Source organism: Sarcophilus harrisii, chromosome 2, assembly GCF_902635505.1.
Source record: "Sarcophilus harrisii chromosome 2, mSarHar1.11, whole genome shotgun sequence".
Classification (NCBI taxonomy): Eukaryota; Metazoa; Chordata; class Mammalia; order Dasyuromorphia; family Dasyuridae; genus Sarcophilus; species Sarcophilus harrisii.
The window spans coordinates 301,764,932-301,785,984 of record NC_045427.1 but is presented as its reverse complement, the minus strand read 5'-3'; the positions used below and the strand labels follow the sequence as shown (position 1 = coordinate 301,785,984).

General features: G+C 38.2%; 1 protein-coding gene across 4 annotated transcripts in view; it reads left to right on the top strand.

The window, feature by feature from the left end:
• ADCK1 (aarF domain containing kinase 1) overlaps positions 1-21,053 on the top strand; it is a 194,331-nt gene that overhangs the window by 34,866 nt on the left and 138,412 nt on the right. For 2 of the 4 annotated variants that reach the window (XM_031952434.1, XM_031952433.1), the window contains exons 2-4: positions 9,131-9,319; positions 18,150-18,299; positions 20,196-20,279. In XM_031952434.1, the coding sequence (XP_031808294.1) occupies positions 9,236-9,319; positions 18,150-18,299; positions 20,196-20,279 (318 nt within the window). In that variant the 5' untranslated portion in view covers positions 9,131-9,235. Of the gene's footprint in view, positions 1-9,130; positions 9,320-9,582; positions 10,162-10,233; positions 10,537-18,149; positions 18,300-20,195; positions 20,280-21,053 lie in introns of those variants that run through there. The other 2 variants (XM_031952437.1, XM_031952435.1) reach the window with 2 other exon arrangements.

Genomic DNA, 21,053 nt, shown 5'->3' with positions numbered 1-21,053 from the left:
ATCTCCATAATCCTCTCTCTGGATAAAGATAACATATTCCACCCCAAGTCTATTAGAATTATCTTAGAGCATTGTATGGCTAAGAAAAACAGTCTATCAAAGTTGATCATTTGCGCAATGTTGCTATTATTATAGACTGTATTTTCTCCTGGTTTTGCTTGCTTCACACAACGTCAATTCATGTAAATCTTTCCAAGTTTTTCTAAAATCATCCTGCTCATCATTTTTTATAGAACAATAGTATTCCATTACATTCATATATCACAACTTGTTCAGCCACTCTCCAACTGATGGTGTAGTGCTAGAGAAACTGAGCAAAATAGAGATTAGAGAGTATTTAATAATTTATTTGAAAGGGAGAGATTTATTGGGACCAAATGGATCCATGGTTTGGTCTCAGGGCTGAATGAGACTATCATCTCCAAGAATCCAGCAAACAATGAGAGTTCTCAATGACATATATATACATGGCTCAGACACAGAGGGTAGACTGAGGCAGGGGTGGAGTCAGGGTGCTGAGAGCGGGAACCGGACTGACAAGGTGGGGTGAGCTACAGGAGATGGGATGACATAATAAGGGGAGGCACCCTGGACATGGGGAGAGGTATCTTGATAAGACGATAAGACGCTATCTGACATTCTGATAGCTTGGGATGGGGAGAGGCATTCTGATGTTCTAAAACATAAGATCTTTTATCCTTATCACATGTTCTGATAAAGTGGGAGGGGAGGTTTTGCAGGACTGAGAAGCAGGGAAATTGAGGTAGGACTGAGTCAGGATAATTAGGGAAACTGAGTCAGGACAATAAAAGAGAACTGTGGCATAACAATGGATATCCCCTCAATTTCCAATATTTTGTTACCATGAAAAGGGCTGCTATAAATATTTTTGCACACATAGGTTTTTTTTTTCTTTTTTTTTTATGATCTTTTTTAGGATACAGACCTAGTAGTGGTTTTGCTGGAAAAAAGAGCATGCACAGTTTTATAGCCCTTTGGGCTTTGTTCCCAATTGCTCTCCAGAATGGATCAGTTCACAATTATACCAACAGTGCATTAGTGTACAAATATCCCTTCCCCCCCTCATCTTCTCCAATATTTATCACTTCCCTTTTTTTGTCATATTAGCCAATCTGAAAGGTATGAGGTCATAAATTAGAGATATTTTAATTTGCATTTCTCTAATCAAAAGGGATTTAGAGTACTTTTTCATATGCCTATGGCTTTAATTTCTTCATCTGAAAATTGTCTATTCATATCCTTTTATCATTTATCATTTGGGGGATGACTAGTATTCTTTATAAATCTGTGTGGGACGAAGACCACTGACTCAAATAAACAAGGAGATTTCTCAAGGTAAAAGTAGAAATGACTTGTATTACGACCTCCTGAGAAAGGGCATGAAAAGCAGTCAGGTAAAGAGAGGCTAGGTACAGGAAGCAAAGAATGATTACATATGTCTGGGGTAACAATCTCCATAGGTTGGACCTTTGCCCTGATTTATCAGGACAAATGACCTTACATTCTAAATCATAAATGAGAAAAAACTTCCAGCCCAACCACATCTTTAGAATTACTAAATTATCTTATATGGGAGTTTTAATGCCAAGGTGAGACTAAAGTCTCACAAAGAAAAGGGCTATATGATCCCATTCCTTATAAACCATATGATTTCTGGAGAAAGAAACTTGGGCCTAGAACACAGCTGACCTTCAGTCAACTTTTAGAACACTGTCTCCATGTTGTGAGACAGCTTTCACAGTTCACATCATTCATATCTGACTCAGTTCTCTATATTTTTGAGAAATGAGGCCTTTATCAAGAGATACTTGCTATAAAGATTGTTTCCCAGCCTTGTGCTTTCCTTGTAATCTTGGTTGTACTGGTTTTGTTTGTACAAAAGCTTTTTAATGTAATATAATCAAAATTATCTATTTTTCGTAATGCTCTTTATCTCTTGTTTGGTCATGAACTTTTCCCCTTCCCATGGATTGGACAGGTAGACCATTCTTTGCTCTTCTAATTTGCTTCTGGTGTCACACTTTATATCTAATTCATGTACCCATTTTGACCTTATCTTGGTCTATATGGTTTGAGATATTGGTTAAGTGGGCCTTGTAAGAGAGAATATCTTCCCTCCTGACTCTCTTTTTCCTTTTGGACTTCCCATGTGATACGTTGTGTTCCCAGTGGAGGAACCAGCAAAAATAAACGCACATGATAACTCAAGCAACCATTCTGCCTAGTGAGCCTGAGCTTCAGTTTTGGGTTGCCTGCCTGTTCTGTGTTTGTTCTTTCTTTAGTATAGGTCAAACAACAATCCTAAGATTTATGTGTGCAACCTTGAAGGCAACCTTATGAGTTCATCAAGTTGATATATCCTGTATCTTCAATCACAGTTCACTGACAATAGGGGTTGAAAGATCAAGAGATATTTGGCCTGAAAACATAGGAGAATCAGCAGAAATGTATTGTCTTCAAGTATTTGAAAGACAAAAATTTGGGGAGGAGTGGTTAGATTTGTTCTTTTTGGTCTCAAATGACATAAAAAGAGCAATAGTTAGAAGTTACAAAGAGAAAAAATTAGGCTAGATGTCATGAAAGACTTCTTAATGAATAGAATTGTCCAAAAATGGAATGGACTACCTTGTGTGAAAGTGAGTTTCCTTCTTGGAGGTCTTCAAGTGGAAACTGGGTGACCACTTATTAGCTGCATTATTATGGGAATTTTTTTCAAATACGGATTTGATTATATGCCTGGTAGGGTGCCTTCCAACTGTCAAATTCTGTGATGGGGGAGTTTATTAGGTAGGACGTTACTAATAGGGAAAGAAGTATAATTATTGTTTTAGTTTACCAGAAGCCATGGATCTGAAGGGAATTGCATAGATAGCATAGAGCATAGGTGAAATATAAAAGTGTTTATTTAGTAGAATGACAAATGTTCTCATGGCCAAATCTCAAACTCCCAGAAAAGTATAAAAGTAGCTGATAGTAACTGAATCCTGTTTTGTCCTTCTTTCTATATGCATATGTAGTTCTTGTATATATTAAGCACTTTTTTTTTTTTGGAGAGGACATAACTGCTCTATAACTGATTCATATTGTACATTGATTATTTTCTACTCCTCATGTTGGAGAGATGAGAAAAATTTTGAATAATTTCTTTCCTAGAGCACTAGAAGAGGCACATAAGTTTATTTAAAAAAAATTTTTTTATTGGAATTCATTGTCATTTTAATAGATTTTCTTTTCTTTTTTACATTTCAATAGTATTTTATCTCTCTCCAGTTATATGCAAAGAGTTCTCTGTACTTTGAGTTTCAAACTTTTTTTTTTCTACCTCCCTTCTTCCTTTATCTCCCTTCACTCCAAGACAGCAACTAATCTGATATAGGTCATATATGTACAATCATTTTAAATACATTTCCATATTAATCATATTGTAAAAGAAAAATTAGAATGAAAGGGAAAAACCACAAGAAAAAAAGCAAACAAACAAAACCAGATGAAAATAGCATGCTTCACTCCACATGAAGACTCCGTAGTTCTCTTTCTGGATGCAGATGGCATTTTCTATTCCAAATCTATTGTAATTGTCTTGAATCAGTGTATTGCTGAGAAGTTAGTCTATCAAAGTTGATCACCCACACAATGTTGCTGTTACTATAGACTGTATTTTCTCCTAGTTCTGCTTGCTTCACTCAACATCAACTCGTTGAAAGCCTTTTTTGAAATCAGTCTGCTCATCATTTCTTATAGAACAATAATATTTCATTACATTCATATACCATAACTTAGTCAGCCATTCCCCATCTGATGAACAGCTACTCAATTTCCAATTTCTTGCCACTACAAAAAAGAACTGCTACAAACATTTTTGCATATGTGGGTTTTTTTCCCTCTTTTATAATCTCTTTGAGAAACAGACCCAAGTAATGAGTCTGCTGGATCAAAAGGTATGCACAGTTTTATAGTCCTTTGGGTATAGTTCCAAACTGTTTTACAGAATGGCTAAATCAGCTCATAACTCCACCAACAATGCATTAGTGTTTCAGTTTTCCCACATCCCCTCTAACATTTATCATTATCTTAGGGAAAACAAGTCTTACCCTTATTCTATATAGTCAGGCCTGAACCCAGTCTGAAAGTATGGGTCAAGCCTTGAGGAGGGCTTCTTAATGGAAAGATCAAGGGCACTGGGTCAAAGCCCTTTGGAGCAAGACTATGGTTGTAATTGTTAGATATATAATATATCTATAAATAGTATATCTTACTACCTAATTTTGTAAAATCAGTTTTAGCTGTTCATAGAACAGAAGGCAGGGGTCCTTAAAAATAACATTCATTTCATATGATTTGACTTATTTCTGTAGCACTTTTCTCTCTTAGGGTTACAGTTTAGAGCACTGGGTTTTACTTCTCTCAAGAAGCTATTGCTTTCTTCATTCAGATTAAGCCACGGTTCTTTCAGTATTTAGAGATTTTAACAAAAGAAAAAAGACAATATGGAATAGCTGCAGGAGTGGGAAAAGGTAAACCAAAACTTGGTGTTTACCCCTCCCATCAAAGAAGCTAACCAATATTCCCTCATCCCCAATCCAGGGATGATGGATCTGTAGCCAGCAGAGCTGGCTCTCTAGTCTCTTTTCTTCCTCAGAATCGGGCTGGTTTGCCATTATTCTCATCTCTAATCTCTTCCCTAGTTTATTGAGAAGGTTCTCCCTTTCCCTGCTGTCACCCTTTCTTGGCAACTGAAGGATGATTTGAAATTTAATTCCCTAAGAAAAACTAGAAAAGATACTAAGACCCACAGCATCCATCTCACATGACCTTTCCCGGGTGTAGAGGGTCAACACAGACAAAGAAGCTCTGATCACTCTTGATGGTTTCTGCTTCTAATTATAGAAAGCTTTTAGCTATTGTTCCATAATTGCTCTCTGCAGTTAGGTTTGGGCATTGTTGTTTGACAAAAGGCTGGTTTCTTGTAGATTGTTCTGGTTTTTTTCCTCTTTTTTTCTTTTTTCTTTTTCTTTTCTTGGTCTATTGACATTTCAGCTTCTAGCAGCTCCACTAAAGAGCTAAAAAAGAGGCATCATACATATCCTACCAAACACCCCTCCCCCTCAACATTCACCATTCTCACCTTTTACCTACTATCTTATGTATTGCTAGACAATAACAAAGTTTCTAAGGACCTCTGGAGCCCTATCATTTTGGAAGTAATTTTAGTTTTTCACTAAATGGGAGGGTTGATGGATCAGCCTGCTTCATAAAACTTGTTTGGGTAAAGGAATGGAAGGAATCAATCCCTTCATTTTTTTATAGTATGGAGTGGGTAAGGAGGGATAGAAAGAAGAAACTCCAAGGTCAGTAACAGAAGAACCATCGTTCCAATAGTGAAACCATTTGGAGGATGTAGCAAATTTTTCGTTTCAAAGGATATTGCTAATAATATCAGAAGGCACAGTACGGCACCTTTGATACATATGGTGCCTTTCCTTTCACCACCCCTCAGTTCCTATACTCATTCCATAAAAAATAAATTCCTTATGGGAAGACGTTGTCCTTATATCCCCAGTGCTTAGTCCTTTTGGGCAAGACTATGGTTGTAATTATTAGATACATTTCTTGCACATTGCCATTTCAGTGTATAACTCTTCATGATCCCATCTGGGGTTTTCTTGGCAAAGATACTGGAATGGTTTGCCAGTTTCTTCCCCAGCTCATTTTACACATGAGGAAATTGAGGCAAATAAAGTTAAGTGACTTGCCCAGGGTCACACAGCTAATAAGTTTTTGAGGCTAGATTTGAAATTAGGAAGATGAGTTTTCTTGATTCTAAATCCAGTGCTCTATTTACTCTGTCACCTAGGTGACCTGGCATCTGGGAGGCATTTATAATATTAACTATAATTGATATAGCACTTTAAAGTTTGCAAAGCATTTTACAAATATTATCTCAATCAATCATCATAACAGACTTGGGAGATACTTTTACAGAGAAGGAAACTGAGGCAAAATCCTAGAGTCACACAGTTTGCAAGTATTGGAGGCAAGATTTGACTTGAGGTCTTTCTGACTTTCACTTCAGCTAGCCACTTACTTGTCTTTTTACTAAGTGTTTGTTTGCAATACTCATTCAAAAGCTGGTCTTAAAAATTCATTGAGCCTTTTCACCTTCACAGAACTCCACAGTCACCTTTAAAAATGAATTTTTAGACTTTCTCACAAGGGAAATCAGTATTCTCTAGCCCATTTAGCAGATAATACAACTGATTCCCAAGAAAGATTAGATAACTTGACTGAACATAGGGCAATCAGGGGTAGGATGAGAATTTGGTTTCTGTTCTCCAGGATAACAGGGTTCTCTGGTTGGGAAAAGCTTTTCAAGTCACCTAACCTCCTTTCTTACACTTGAACTGACAAAGTCTCTTTTAATTTTCTTTTCTAAAAAAGTAATCCTAGAAACTAAGAGTTTAATGAAGAACCAGATAATATCCACCGAGTGAGCTAAATAGATAAATATCTGTAATGCCAGTTCATTAGGAAGATTTGCAAGATTTTTTTTCTCTCTTCTTCATTTTCCTTCCCAACTGCAAAGTACAAAAAAAAAAAAAAAAAAAGAATAGAATAATAAAATCTGTTAAAAATAATAAAAATGCTTGCATTTAAATAGCTCGTTTGGTTTTACAAACATGTTTTCATCATAGCAATCCTGAATAGTAGAACAGATAATACTTTCATTTGACAGACAAGGAAACTGAGGCCCACAGAAATTAAGTGGTTTGCTTAAAGTCACACAACTAGTAAGTGCTAGAATTGAGACTTGGACCTAAGCCTGCTGACTCTACTATATTAAAAGAAAGTATTGCCTATTTAATCAACTTCCTGATAAATGCTGAAATGCCCTCTAATACTGTCCTCTCCCCAGTTCCCAGAACTGTCTTGCTTCACAAGACATATATACCTCCCCTCTGCTGCTTCTCACTTTATCCTATGGAAAGAGCCTTGTTTTGTCTCATAGATGACTGCTGTGAATTGAGCCAAAGCTTTCCTTTCTCTTTGTGACAGTCCTTCCTGGCCCTAATGCTTTTCCTTACTGTGTACTGGACAACTGCTGCATTTACCCCATATTCCTAAGGAAGTTCTTTGGGATCCCAAGCTAATTAATTTTTTTTATGTTATAAATAAATTTTTTATTTTTAAACTGTTACATTTCTGTTTCTGCACTTTTCAAACCAGATTTATTTGGAGGGTTAGTTGGAAGCATTTTTACAGTCTTGGGAACTACATTTTATGCAAGGGATTATTAGGAAAATATGATAACTTTTCAAAGTTCTTTTTCATTATTGCATATTTCCTCCTATTTTTTTTTAAGTGCCAAGCTAATTAGTTTAACAATGGCCCCACACTGAACTATACCTTGTTATGGCAATAACAATAATGTTCAGTCATATCTGCCTCTTTGTAACCCCATTTGGTGTTTTCTTGGCACAGATATTGTAGTGATTTGCCATTTCCTTTTCCAGCTCATTTTACAGATGAGGAAATTGAGGCAAATAGGTTAAGTAACTTGTCCGAGGTCACCCGGCTAATAAGTATCTGAGGCTAGATTTGAACTCAGGAAGATGAGTCTTCCTGATTCTAAGCCTAGTGGTCTATCTACATCACCACCTAATTTTAGATGGCTAAAATCTAATTCATGAAATAAGGGAAGGCTGTTTGATGTTCCTCAGATAGAAATCAAAGGGGACCCAAAGTGATTTAGTGATTTGTTGGTTCCTTGAGCTAATTGTTGAAGGAAAAATTTCCCTATCAAGTCTAGTTGTCTTTGTTACTTGTAAATCTTTCCCCTCATTTAGCGTATTTGTGTGCCCTTTAAGTGTAGTTTAATCTCTTTTTATTATTATTATTATTATTTTTAATTTAAAAGTCTTTTATTTACAGGTTATATGTATGGGTAACTTTACAGCATTAACAATTGCCAAACCTCTTGTTCCAATTTTTCACCTCTTACCCCCCACCCCCTCACCCAGATGGCAGGATGACCAGTAGATGTTAAATATATTAAAATATAAATTAGATACACAATAAGTATACATGACCAAAATGTTATTTTGCTGTACAAAAAGAATCAGACTCTGAAATACTGTACAATTAGCTTGTGAAGGAAATCAAAAATGCAGGTAGGCATAAATATAGGGATTGGGAATTCAATGTAATGGTTTTTAGTCATCTCCCAGAGTTCTTTTTCTGGGCATAGCTGGTTCAGTTCATTACTGTTCCATTGGAAATGATTTGGTTGATCTCGTTGCTGAGGATGGCCTGGGCCATCAGAACTGGTCATCATATAGTATTGTTGTTGAAGTATATAATGATCTCCTGGTCCTGCTCATTTCACTCAGCATCACTTCATGTAAATCTCTCCCAGCCTTTCTGAAATCATCCTGTTGGTCATTTCTTACAGAACAATAATATTCCATAATATTCATATACCACAATTTATTCAGCCATTCCCCAATCGATGGGCATCCATTCAGTTTCCAGTTTCTAGCCACTACAAAAAGGGCTGCCAGTGTAGTTTAATCTGAACTGACTTAGTTTACCTATGGAGTTTGTTTGATGAACTTTGTTTCCTTAGGAGCTGGGTAAGATTTTGACTGTTCAACTAAGTTTTGAAAAAAAAAAACTCTTAAAAAAATAATTTTAAATCACAAAACTTTCTAGTAATAGCAATGTCACCCCCAAGTCCACCATATTCAGAAAAGTTCCTCTCTCTTTTTAGGGTAAAATCTTAAAAAAAAAAAAAATCTGCAAAGCCTTCCTCAGAAACTTGTTTGTAACATCTCCTGATATATATATTTTTCCTTCTTCTTTTGAATGTCGTCCAATGTTGCAACCAAGTTAGATAAATTCATTCAATAAACATTTATTTAGCAGCTACTGAGCGCAGAGCATTTTTAAAAAAATAGGAACCAGAAGAGATGAGTAACTCAAGACAGTCTCGTGGAGTAGAAAAGAGATGACACAAACACCACATTATAGGATAGCTATTAAGCAACGCTGTCTAATACACTAATTTGCTGTTCTCTTTTCCCTTTTAATGAATCGCTCCGCTTGGATACAGGTTGTATGACTTCTCCAGCCCTTCTCCCCGGGAGCTCAGGGCTACCGTCCAAGTTTAAAAGCCCGAGTTGAACTACAGCTCCCAGAAGGTTCTGCCGCGCCGCGTATGCGCAGTGCAGAGAGCTTGGCTGGAGAGGAGGATCTCCGGATTCCCCAGCGTAGAAAACGAAAGGTCGGTGGGGGGAAGCCGGTAAGTGACTGTTTTGTGCTGTCCTGCTTGCACTGGAGCTTGGGCCGCACTCTGCCTGAGGGAGGCACGGGGAGGGGACCGGGGAGAAGAGATGTACTTTTTCCTCCAACTCCCCCCGGACTGGGCAGAATTAGGATTAACAGAACGCAGGCGTGGAATTTAGAACATTTTTTTTTAAAACTATCCCCACGAGGCTGAGCCTGTGCAGCGGGGAAGTTCTGCAGGTGCCCCTGGCCGGCAGGTCGGTGGCGGGAAGCTCAGCCGCTGGGGAGGTGGAAGGGCTTCAGTCCCGCCTGGTCGCTGGGGATTCCAAAAGCCAGCCCTGAGAGCCAACCCGGAGCTTGTCATTTATTCCCCAACTGGCCGACTGCCTAAAGGAGGTTGATCTGGGAGCTCCCAGAGAGCCTCCTAGAGGTGGCTCCCAGGATTCAGTGCACCCAAGCCCGCTGCTGTAACGCATAGTTTTCAGTTTAGCTCCATACCCATTGTTTTACAGAAGAGGAAACTGAGGCCCATTGGGGCGAAGTGACCAGCTTAGCAGTGCAAGCTGGCAGGAGAACGTTCTGTAACGCTTTCGTTAGGCTGGTAACTGGAGTGGTGGATTCTTTGCCCTGATGACCGGTGATGGACATAACTGTCAATCATCCAGGATGGACAGATGTGGAGGGGGCTGCTGTCTGTATGGATGGAAGAAGTTGCCCACGTGATGAGATTCCAAGTCCTTGGAAGTGTAGGGTAGAACAACATAAAATTAAAAACAACAGCCTCTCAAGAGGAGAACAAAAGGGCTCGTTGGATTAGGAGTCAGAAGAATTGAACTGAGTTCTAGTTCAGCCTCCTTTGTATGTCTTGTGTAACTTAATTTTATTTTCCTTTTTTTTATTCCTTCACTTAACAAATATATATTTTATCTCCCTCTCCAGATTGGCTCTGATTAGCTGTATGACTTTGCTCAAATCATTTAAGGGCTCCAGGTCTATTTCTTGGACTTTAAAAATAGGGGTGTTGACTGGATGAATTGATTCTAGTATCTTATCTAGATCTTTAACCTTTGCCAGAGGTGAAATCTGTGCCTCAAGAATTAGTCAACCAACAGATATTTATTGAACAGGCTATGTACCTAGTCTGAGGAGGAATGCAGAACATGGCAAGGACAGCTGGAGAAAGAAAACTAAGTCACAGAAGTCAATTAAGGGCCAAATTGCTCTAAAGGAGAGGTTAGTATAGACTGAAATGGACTGGATAGTACTTGAACATATTTCTTGTCTCTTTGTTTTTATAGTAAGTTTCTTGAAGGCAAGAACTTTTAAAGAAATTGATTAGTCCCCTGCTGTATCCACAGAAGATACTTAACAAATGTTTCTTTTAATTTTAAGTGGCCTGATTTTAATGAAATCTTCACTGGAAAATTGTTTTTAGATAATGGTTGGATAGAAAAAGGTGTTGGGTGCCATTACTCTAATTGGTAGACTTTCATTGGCACCTATTCCAGTGCTATTGGATAAACATCTTCCATATACTTCTTAGTCATAAAATCTTCATTCACATTTGACTCGGCCTCTTGCAAGATATGTGACTTGTCATTTAACTGATATGAACCTCAGTTTCCTGACCTGTAATGCAGGTAATGATGTCTGTTTTGCCTACCTCAGATATAGACACAGTTTGTCACTAGGTTTATATTTGAAGCCTTTTCAGCTTGATACATCTGCCAAGAGTTTGTACTTTCTTTATGTGTTAATTTTTAAGAGCCTAGAATCAGGACCAGTCTGGGACTTCATCTCTGTTCTCCTGAATTTTAGTCTTAGGCTGACCAAAGAAAGATTTGCATTTATTTTCCACTGAATTATAATGTTCTGTATAAATATGAGATACTATTATTTTGCCCTGGTTCTCAAATCAAATAAAGGAGTTCTCTCTGAGATTGTCTAAAGAACAAAAGAACACTTGGATCTTTTTCCCGTTTTCAAAAATCTATGTATCTCTTAGTCAATTGAAAAATTATTTTATTAACAGGCAAATCATGTGGTTGAGAAACTAGATTTCTGAGATCCGTTTCAGCTTTGACATTTCTATGGCTCTATAGCTTCTGTGCTTAATCAGTCCCTCACAGAGTGAAGCATCCTATTCCAACTTCCTGCTTCCTTGTTGGGCCTCTCACTCTGCATGTTGTTTATTAGTTATCCTTGGATTTTAATGACCTACCTGGAGCTCTCCTTTTTCCTTGGAGCAAATCAAAGGGTTAATTCCGAATTTGGCCTAGGCATTGTTCTGGTTTTCTTTTCCACCATCTTCCCAATGGTCTAGACATTTGCTCTAGATCTATGGCACTGGTCTCCTTGGTTTTCTTAAAATTCATTCCCTTTTCAGGGATGAGAAGGCATGATGGTTCTAGTTCATCATTTTTAGAAAGTGGAGCAATGTAACTGAAAGATTGAGGTAATGTGAGATCACATCTCTTGTTTTCTGGAGCCAGTCCAGCCACAGATCAGTAACTGAAAAGCTTCTTTCTATAATGACTTTCTAGTTCTGAGTGGTCAGTGCTCCATTTAGCTGTACCCTGGAGAGGGGTGTCAGTTTTGTTCATTATCTACTCATTCATTTAGTTATAGGATTCTTATTCTCCATTTTCATGACCCATTGGGGTTTCTTTTGCGATATGGGACCACTGATGTACTTCTTATCATTGATTTAGCAATAATATAGTCACGTACTCCACATGCCTTGATTGGCAATTTGCTAGTAAATGCCAGTGTTCCTTCTTGTATAGATCTTATCTAGAGGCAACTTGGTGTGAGGGTGGATGGAGTGCTAGACCTGGAGTAAGGAAGATGAGAGTACAAATTTAGCCTCAATTACCGGACAAGTCACTTAACTTGTGTCTGCTTCAGTTTCCTCATCTGTAAAATGGGGATAATGATGGCCTTTACCCAGCAGGGCTGTTGTGAGCTTCAAATGAGATAATTTTTTTTTCAAGTGCTTTGTAAACCATAAAACACTATACAAATGCCAACCATTAATATATTATTATGATGATGATGCAGTTATCATTATCCCTTCATACCGCTGCTGCACAAATTGCCCTAATACATAAATGTATGCTCATGTCACTTCTCGAAAATAACTTGACTAACTACCAAGTAAGATTTTAATTCTTGTGTCTGGCTTTCAAGGCTCTCTGAAATCTGATAAAACCCTATCTTTCTGGTTTTATAATATTTCTTGTCTTCTTATTCTATATTCCAGCCAAATTGGACTGCTCTTTTCCCAAATATAACCTGAGCTTTTCCACCTCCACAGTTTTACTCACACTGTTCCCTTTTTCTCATTTACTTTCCTCATTACTCATTAAATTGATACTTATTCTTTAAAATCCATTTCAACTGCCTTCCTCTAAAAGTCTTTTCTTGATTGTCTCGTGCCTCACATGGCACTTTGGTTCATACCTTTCTAATGCCCATCCTACATTATTTTGAGTTACAATTATCTGTTATCATATCCTCTAACCAGACCATAGATAGCCTCCTTGACAGCATCTATTTCTTATTTAAAGTTGATATGTCCACCAGCATTTATTAGATGCTTAATACATGTTTGCTGAATTGAATTATATTCAGATTATTAGAATAAAAATTCTAAGATTCAAACAATTTCTTCCCTTTTTCTAAAATCCATTTAATTATGTTTTCCAAGGGAGTAAAATCTCAATAATCAATCTTGTTGATTGACAAGTATTTTTTGAGCATTTTACACGGACAGGATATGATTCTGGCTTCTATGAGTTATCAGAGGAGTACAATCAATTAATATTGACTTAGTGTTTGTTATATGTGTCAGGTACTATGTGAATTACTGGGCCATATGTGTCCACATAAGACATGGTTCTTGCTTTCAAGAAGAACTTTACCCAAGTAAAGCTTCTTGATGAGAATTTAGTGAGTCCACGTGAACCACCCCAAAACTGCCACTGCCTAATGATTAGCATTCAGGGTGTTTAGCTCCTTAGCTCCCTAGTGAGATAGGACTTAACTGAGAAGTCAGGTAAAAGCCAAAGGAGCAGGACAAGCCAGAACAGGTGATTCATTAAGCAAGAGTTTAACCATGTGAGGTGTTTTCATGCTTTGGCATATTTCACCGCTGACAGGGTCTTTTAAGATACCTGGAGGGAGTACCCTACCGTTGACACCGGATGGAAAACTCTCACTCTGGTCTCTTTAGAGGCTCTCTATCATCATTTTATGTATTCCTATGTCCACTTCCTTCACTCTTAGGGGGACGTTTGCATGGAAGCTAGGTCTCTGGGGATTTGGGTCTGGGTCTGGATCTGGGTCTCTTTTTTCTGCTGCTGCTTCCTCCTAGAGAACAAAACTCCCCCTTCAGTAGACAGGACCGTGCATCTGCTCTGTGAATCTTCAGGTTCATCTCTGGTGACTGGCATGGGCTTTAATTTGTACCCTAAATTCTTTGTCAGGAGGTGGGTCACAAGTTTCATCATGGGTCCTCTAGAATCATAATTGATCATTGCGTTGATAAGGCCTTTAATGTTAACATTAAAAACCAGCATTACAAGTTTGTTATTGTATAAATTGTTCTATAGACCCTGCTCACTTTTCTCTACCTCAGTTCATACAAATCCTTCCAGATTCTTATGAAATTATCCCCTTCATCTTATGGCAGAATAATACTTTATTGCATTCATATACCATAACTTGTTCAGCCATTCCCTCTTTGATGAGTACTCCCTCAATTTTGAGTTCTTTGTCACTGTAGAAATGTCTGCTATAAATGTTTTGTTCATATGGGTCCTTTTTCCTCTTTGATCTCTTTGCTATATAGAACTAGAAATGGTATCACTGGGGTAAAGGGTATGTATAGTTTAATAACTTTTTAGGAATAGTTCCAAATTATTGTGCAAAATGTTTGGACTAGCTCATATCTTCACCAGCAATGCATTAATATACCTGTTTTCCCACAGCCTCCCCAGCATTTTCTACTGTGCCATTTAAAAAAAATTTCAGGTTTAGTACCAACTACAGTTTTATTTTAGAAATAGAGGAATGTTTTTGTCCATTTATATCAAATTACTTGGGAATACCTCTGAAATGTAGATTGGGCTTATTAAAAAGTCTTTGTAAAGTGACTTGGGAATAGAGAAAATTTTATGACTTAAGTAGAACAAAAAAGAATGTCCTTGAAAGTGAGTTTAAATTTATTTTTCAATTAAAAAGGGCATTTAAAAAGTCTAACCCCTTTCCTGCAGTGCAGAGAACTGATCCCAGCCATCTGAACCAAAAAATGAAACCTAGGTAAACAATTCAGGCCAATTAGCTTTTTAAACCTTCTTTTATAATAATTGTCAGCAGTGTCAGCAATGAGAGAAGGAGGAAGGTGTGTGTGTGGGGTGTGTTATGAACTTGGCAGCCTTGCTTCCTTTAGGATGGGTTTTACTAATGAATTTGATTGTGGGAGGTTTTTTTTTTTTTAACTTTTTAAAAAAGAAAGGAATAACAACCTTTTAGACTGATTGGGAAGTAGAATGCTGTGATAGTAAAGCCATTGTTATTTGTTATAAAGTACTGAATTCAAATCCTGGCTGCCATAATGCAGCAGAGGGACTTTGGGTAAATCACTTAAATCTCTCTGAGACTTATTTTCCTTATTGCATTAGTTCATGGGCATTTGGATAATCTAGAAGTCATAGTACAGTTCTAAGTGATTAAAGCATAGAAGAACTTGCAATACTTCCCAATAGAATGTAAGTTCCTTGAGGGCAAGGACTGTTAAATTATTATTTTTGTATCTCCAGAGCCTTACTCAGTATATGACATATACTAGATGCTTAATAAATACTTTTTAAATACCTTTGCTTGGTCATCAGGTCATATATGCAGGATTAGAGTCAAAGGAACCACATAGGTTATCTACTTCAAGAGTTTCATTTTACAGATAAGGAGACTGAGGTTCAAAGAGTTAGCAGCTAGTCAATAGAATGTTGGCTTTGGATTCTATTGCTATCTTGTTAAATTCACACACACACACAAACATACACACTTTTTTACATATGCACATTGAGATATATCTTTTGTTTGTTGCTGAGGCAATTGGGGTTAAGTGACTTGTCCAGGGTCACACAGCTAAGAAGCGTTAAGTGTCTGAGGCCAGATTTGAACTCAGGTCTTCCAGACTTCAGGGCTGATGTTTTATCCACTGAGCCACCTAGCTGCCCCTGTTGGCTTTGGATTAAGAAGACCTGAAAACAAATACCACCTCTTACACTTACTAGCTGGAACATTGGGCAAATCAGTTAACTTTTCTCAGCCTCAGTTTGCTCATAATATCCTCTACTTCAAATGAGATAACGTGAATTTTTTGGTAAACCTTATATTTAGCTTTATATATGTAAATAAATTTATATAAATAAAAATGAGCTTTTATAAATGCTAGCTGTTATTAAAAATCTTGGTCAAGGTTATGCTGGTAGAAATGGCAGAAAAAGCACTTAGGACTTAGGTTCTGTGACCCCAGGGTCAGCAATCTTTCCATTGCACCACGCTTGCTTCCAATGAGGATTGAGATGATTAAACGAAATAATTTTGTAAATCACAACATGTGTGCACTATTATTATTTAAGTAATGTTGGGCATATTATGAGAAAAATGCTTTGTAAATCTTTAAGCACTATGTAAAATGGAGTTGTTTTTATTAATATCACTTGATGGGCCAGTCTGGGAGAAAGGGTGAATGTGGTACTGGTCAAGGGGGAATTGAGGGATAGGGTGAGAGGCTATTAGTCTAGATTTAAGCCATATATTATCCTTGAACTGTCCTATAGACTTGTAAAGTGGTCAAGAAAACCTCAAATGGGGTCATGAAGAGTCAGACCTGATTGAAACAACTGAACTGCCGCAGAGATCTGGGTTAGTCTTTTGGAGAGCTGGTGGTTTAGGGCTTTCTCCTTGTCAGTAGCTTCAGCTCAAGAGTTTGGGCCTAGTGTCAACTTTCTATGTTTTAGGCGCCTTGTAGACATAAAAAAGGGAAGAGCACTTTAATGGCCAGAGCCCATGAAGGAGGGTTTCTGGATGGCTCAGGGATAAAACCTGAGACCTAGAGCGCTAGGTCTGAAGTCAGGAAAGACTCATCTGAGTTCAGATCTGGCCCCAGACACTTACCAGCTGTGTGATACTGAGCAAATCACTTAGCCTTAGTTGCCTCAGTTTCCTTATCTGTAAAATGAGCCAGAGAAGGAAATGGTGAATTACTCCAGTATATCTGCCAGGAAAATCCCAAATGAGGCTATGGAGAGATGGATGTGATTGAAAAATGACTGAGCAGCAACATCATGGGGGAGGGACACTGCCCATCTAATAGCAGGCCAGACAAAGTGAGAAAAGAGACTCAAGAGGGAAGGGGATGATCTCTCTTAGAGCACTGATCTGGATCTAGGCCCCCCTCCCATCAACATGTGACTAGGTTAATGAAGTCAACCAACTCTGCAAACATGTAGGAAGATGAGCAAAGCATTGTAGGAGTATGAGGGGGGGAGAAAAGGCCCTGTCTATGAGAATTTTGTAGTCACACTGAGTATTGCCTTTATTTTTGTTGTAAGAGAACGTGTTTAGCTGTGTATGGGCCTAGTTGGGTAAAGGAAGGCCCATGAGCTGCCCCACCTGCGGGGTTCCCCCTTTGGCACAGGAAAGGAAAGGCACATTCCTCTGTGTATGTGGGAAAGAGTCTGCCTCCACGTGCCGGGGCTCCCTCATGTACGTGGGATTGGAGAGGTGTGCGTCTCACGCCAGCATCCTACATGACAATGGAGAGGTACCTATCTGTATGGGTCAGCGTTCCTCCATAGATATGGAAGAGGGGCAAATCTGTACATACCAACATTCCCTCGTGTATATAAGAATGAAAAAGTGCATTTCTGTATATGTCAGTATTTCCTGATTTTCATGGGCAAGGAGAAGCAAAATGGCATGGTTTTGGAGTCAGGAAGTTTTGGATCTGGAAATGAGTAAGAGAAAAACCGAATGAGTCAATAAAGCTCATTATTGTTATTATTATTGAAAACCCCAAACATCTGGAAAGTTGGCCAGATTGTAGGGCTTAACTTGCCCTTCATTCGTTTTTTTCCTCCCCTGAAGCAATTGAGGTTAAGTGACTTGCCCAGGGTCACAAAGCTAGGAAGTGTTTAGTGTCTGAGGTTATTTGAACTCTGGTCCTCCTGACTTCAGGACTGGTGCTTTATTCACTGCACCACCTAGCTGCTCTCCCAAAACAAAACAAACAAAACACTATTAACTAAGAAAAAAATCACAGCATCATAGATTTAAAGTTTAGAAGAACCTTAGAAGCATTTAGTTCAGCTCTTTTATTTTTATTACTGAGGAAAGTGAATCACCAAAAGGATAAATGGCTTGCTCAGGATTATAAGCTAGAAAGTGTCTTGAGGTATGTTTTGAACCCAGTCTTTTTGACTACAAGTTCAGTGCCCCATCCACTGCCATTCTAGCTTACCCTATTTCTCTGCAATGAAGGGAAAAAAATATCCTGGTCTTTAAAAAAATTTATATTTACTTTCTTTTTTAATTTATGAGATATCACAAACAATTTCATAAGAGTGTAATAAAAAAAGCATTGCACATGAAACTCTAAATCTATTTTATACAACTTGTTATTCCTTTAAAAACATAATAAAATTATTAAGTAAATTTCTTTTTTTTCCCTTCTCCCTCCTGCCTCCCCATCTTAGAGATGGCTACCATTAGACACAAATATCTATCTGTTTGTAAAATCGTTTCATCCATATGGTCTCTCTTGCTTTCTTTTTCAGGGGTGGACAGACAATATGGCCAGGAGGGCACTGAAAATTGTTTCTTGGACCAGCATGGCCCTGGCTTCCTCTGGCTTCTACCTCTACAGTAATAAGTACCTGGACCCCAATGATTTTGGAGCAGTCAGGATAGGCAGAGCTGTAGCCACGGTAGGTTTTCTCAGTGGGAATGGATTGATTTAAAGCCTCATTGTAGAGACTTTAGAAAAAATTATTGATATAGATGAACATGCACATACATACGTGGCTGCAGAAATATTATATAAATGCATACTTCCTTTTAAACAGTATTTTTTCCAATTACATGTAAAGATAATTTTTAATATTCTTTTAAAAAAAATTAAAGCTTTTTATTTTCAAAACATAGGCATGGATAATTTTTCAACACTGACCTTTGTAAGACCTCATGTTCCAAATTCCCCCCCCCCTTCTCCCTACCACCTCTCCTAGATAGCAAATAATTCAATATATGTTAAATATAGTAGAAATATATATTAAATCTAATATATATATATATGTATATATATATACATATTTATACAGCTGACTTGCACAAGAAAAATCAGATCAAAAAGTGAACAACAACAAAAAAAGTGAAAAGGCTATTTTGTGATCCTCACAGTTCCCACAGTCCTCTCTCTGGGTGTAGTTGGCCCTCTTCATCACAAGATCATTGGAACTGGCTAAAAGAGCCACATCCATCAGAATTGATTATTATATAATCTTGCAGTTGCCGTGTACAATGATCTTCTGGTGCTACTCATTTCACTTAGCATCAGTTCATGTAGGTCTCCCCAGGCTTCTCTGAAATCATCTTGATAATTATTTCTTATAGAACAATAATATTCCATAATAACATTCATATGCCATAATTTATTCAGCCATTCTCCATGTGATGAGTATCCACTCAGCCACTAAGAAAAGGGCTGCCACAAACATTTTTATACATGTGGGTCCCTTTTCCTCCTTTATGATCTCTTTGAGATATAGGCCCAATAGCAACACTGCTGGATCAAAGGGTATGCACAGTTTAACATTCATTTTTTAATAAAATTTTGAGTTCCAAATTTTTTTTCTCTTGTCTCCCACTCACCCTCCTGATGACAGTAAGCAATTTGATACAGTTTTAGACATGTGCAATCATGTCAAACATATTTCCAAATTAGTTATGTTGTGTAAGAAGAAACAGAACAAAAGAAAAAACTACCAAAAGTAAAGTAAAAATAGTATGTTTCGATCTGTATTTGAACTCCATCAGTTCTTTCTCTGAATATAGATGGGATTTTCCATCCTAAGTCTTTTGGAATTGTTCTGGATCACTCTATCAGCACACTTTCCAATATGCCACATTGTTGTCTTCTTCCAACTGAGTCCATGATTCTCAAGCACCTTGTGCAGTACCTGGCACATAGTAGGTAGGGTTCTCTGTCTTTTATCTAGGTGGCTTACTGAGTAGCTGGATGGCCCAGTCCTGGGCCTGGAGTCAAGAAGATTCATATTCTTGATTTCAAATCTGGCCTCAGATACTGACTAGTTTTGGGCAAGTCACTTAACTCTGTTATGAACTGGAGAAAGAAATGGCAAATCCCTTTAGTATTTTCACCAAGAAAACACAAAATGGGGTTACAGAGAATCAGGCACGACTGAAATGACTGAAAAATAACAACAAAAAGGTAACTTATTGGATAGTATTGGACTTGAAATCAGGATGACCTGAATTCAAATCCTGTCTCAGACAATTACAACTTGTTTAACTCTGAATAAGTAATTTAACCTCTTTCAGCCTCAGTTTCCTCCACTGTAAAAAGAGGAATAATAATAGCACTTAACTCCCAGGGTGGTTATAAAGATCCAACCTTAAAATAATAGATAAATATTAGTTCTTATTATTAATGTATGAATGCACAGTAAGTTGTTTGCATCTTGTCGAGATCTGAGGGCTAAGTGTATTTTAGGGATGGGGACATGCCATATGAATTATCTAGTACCTGGCAGAAAATAACATCAGGGCACTAAGATTACATATGTCCTTCCTTTGGTTTGCAGACGGCTGTCATCAGTTACGACTACCTCACTTCCCTCCGGAGTGTTCCTTATGGCTCAGAGGAGTATGTACAGCTCAAATCCAAGGTGAGCAGCTGTTGGGACTGTTACCTGAGACATAGTCCCACCCTGGCCACATGGCTATACTGTATCTAGTATACAAAAGCAGGTTTGGAGCTGGGGACAGAGACCCTGCCAAGTGGTGACTGGGATGTGAAGACGGAAGGAGGAGGGGACCTTCTCCATCTCCACCCTACAGTATCTGCATGCTGGAGGAGAAGCTGTATCCCAGGCTGCCCGGCTTTATTAATTTAAGAGGCAGCTGCCCGAGGTGCTGATACACTCTTGTTGTGTTCTGGGGACAGTGTGTGCTTGGGATGCCTCTGAATAGATGAAGACTCTGTCCCCAAGATAACTCTGTTGGCTTCAGAACTGCTTTGTCAGTGAAAAACCAATTGAGAGAGGTTAATTACTTTCCTTCCCACTGAATCCTGCACTGGGGCCTCCTGCAAGTCACTGGGGTCCCAGGCTGTCGCTGTATGCTCAGTATGCAGGGACTAGCCTGTGGAAGCAAGAGGGAATGAACACTCCCTTTGTTCCCTAACTTGGTATGTGCTAGTTAAACTCCAGGAATTGGCTAGGCCAGGGAAAGGGAGGTGGTGGTGGCAAAGAACGTGGAATTGTCACAGTTATTATGGAGAATGGAACTTGTCAAGAGACAATAATGCATGGTAGAAAGAACACGAGATCTGGAGCTAAAAACTGGAGTTTCAGTTTGGGGCAGTGGATAGCGCACCAGCCCTGAAATCAGGAAGACCTGAGTTCAAATCTGGCGCCTCTTATTACTTTCTAGCTATATGA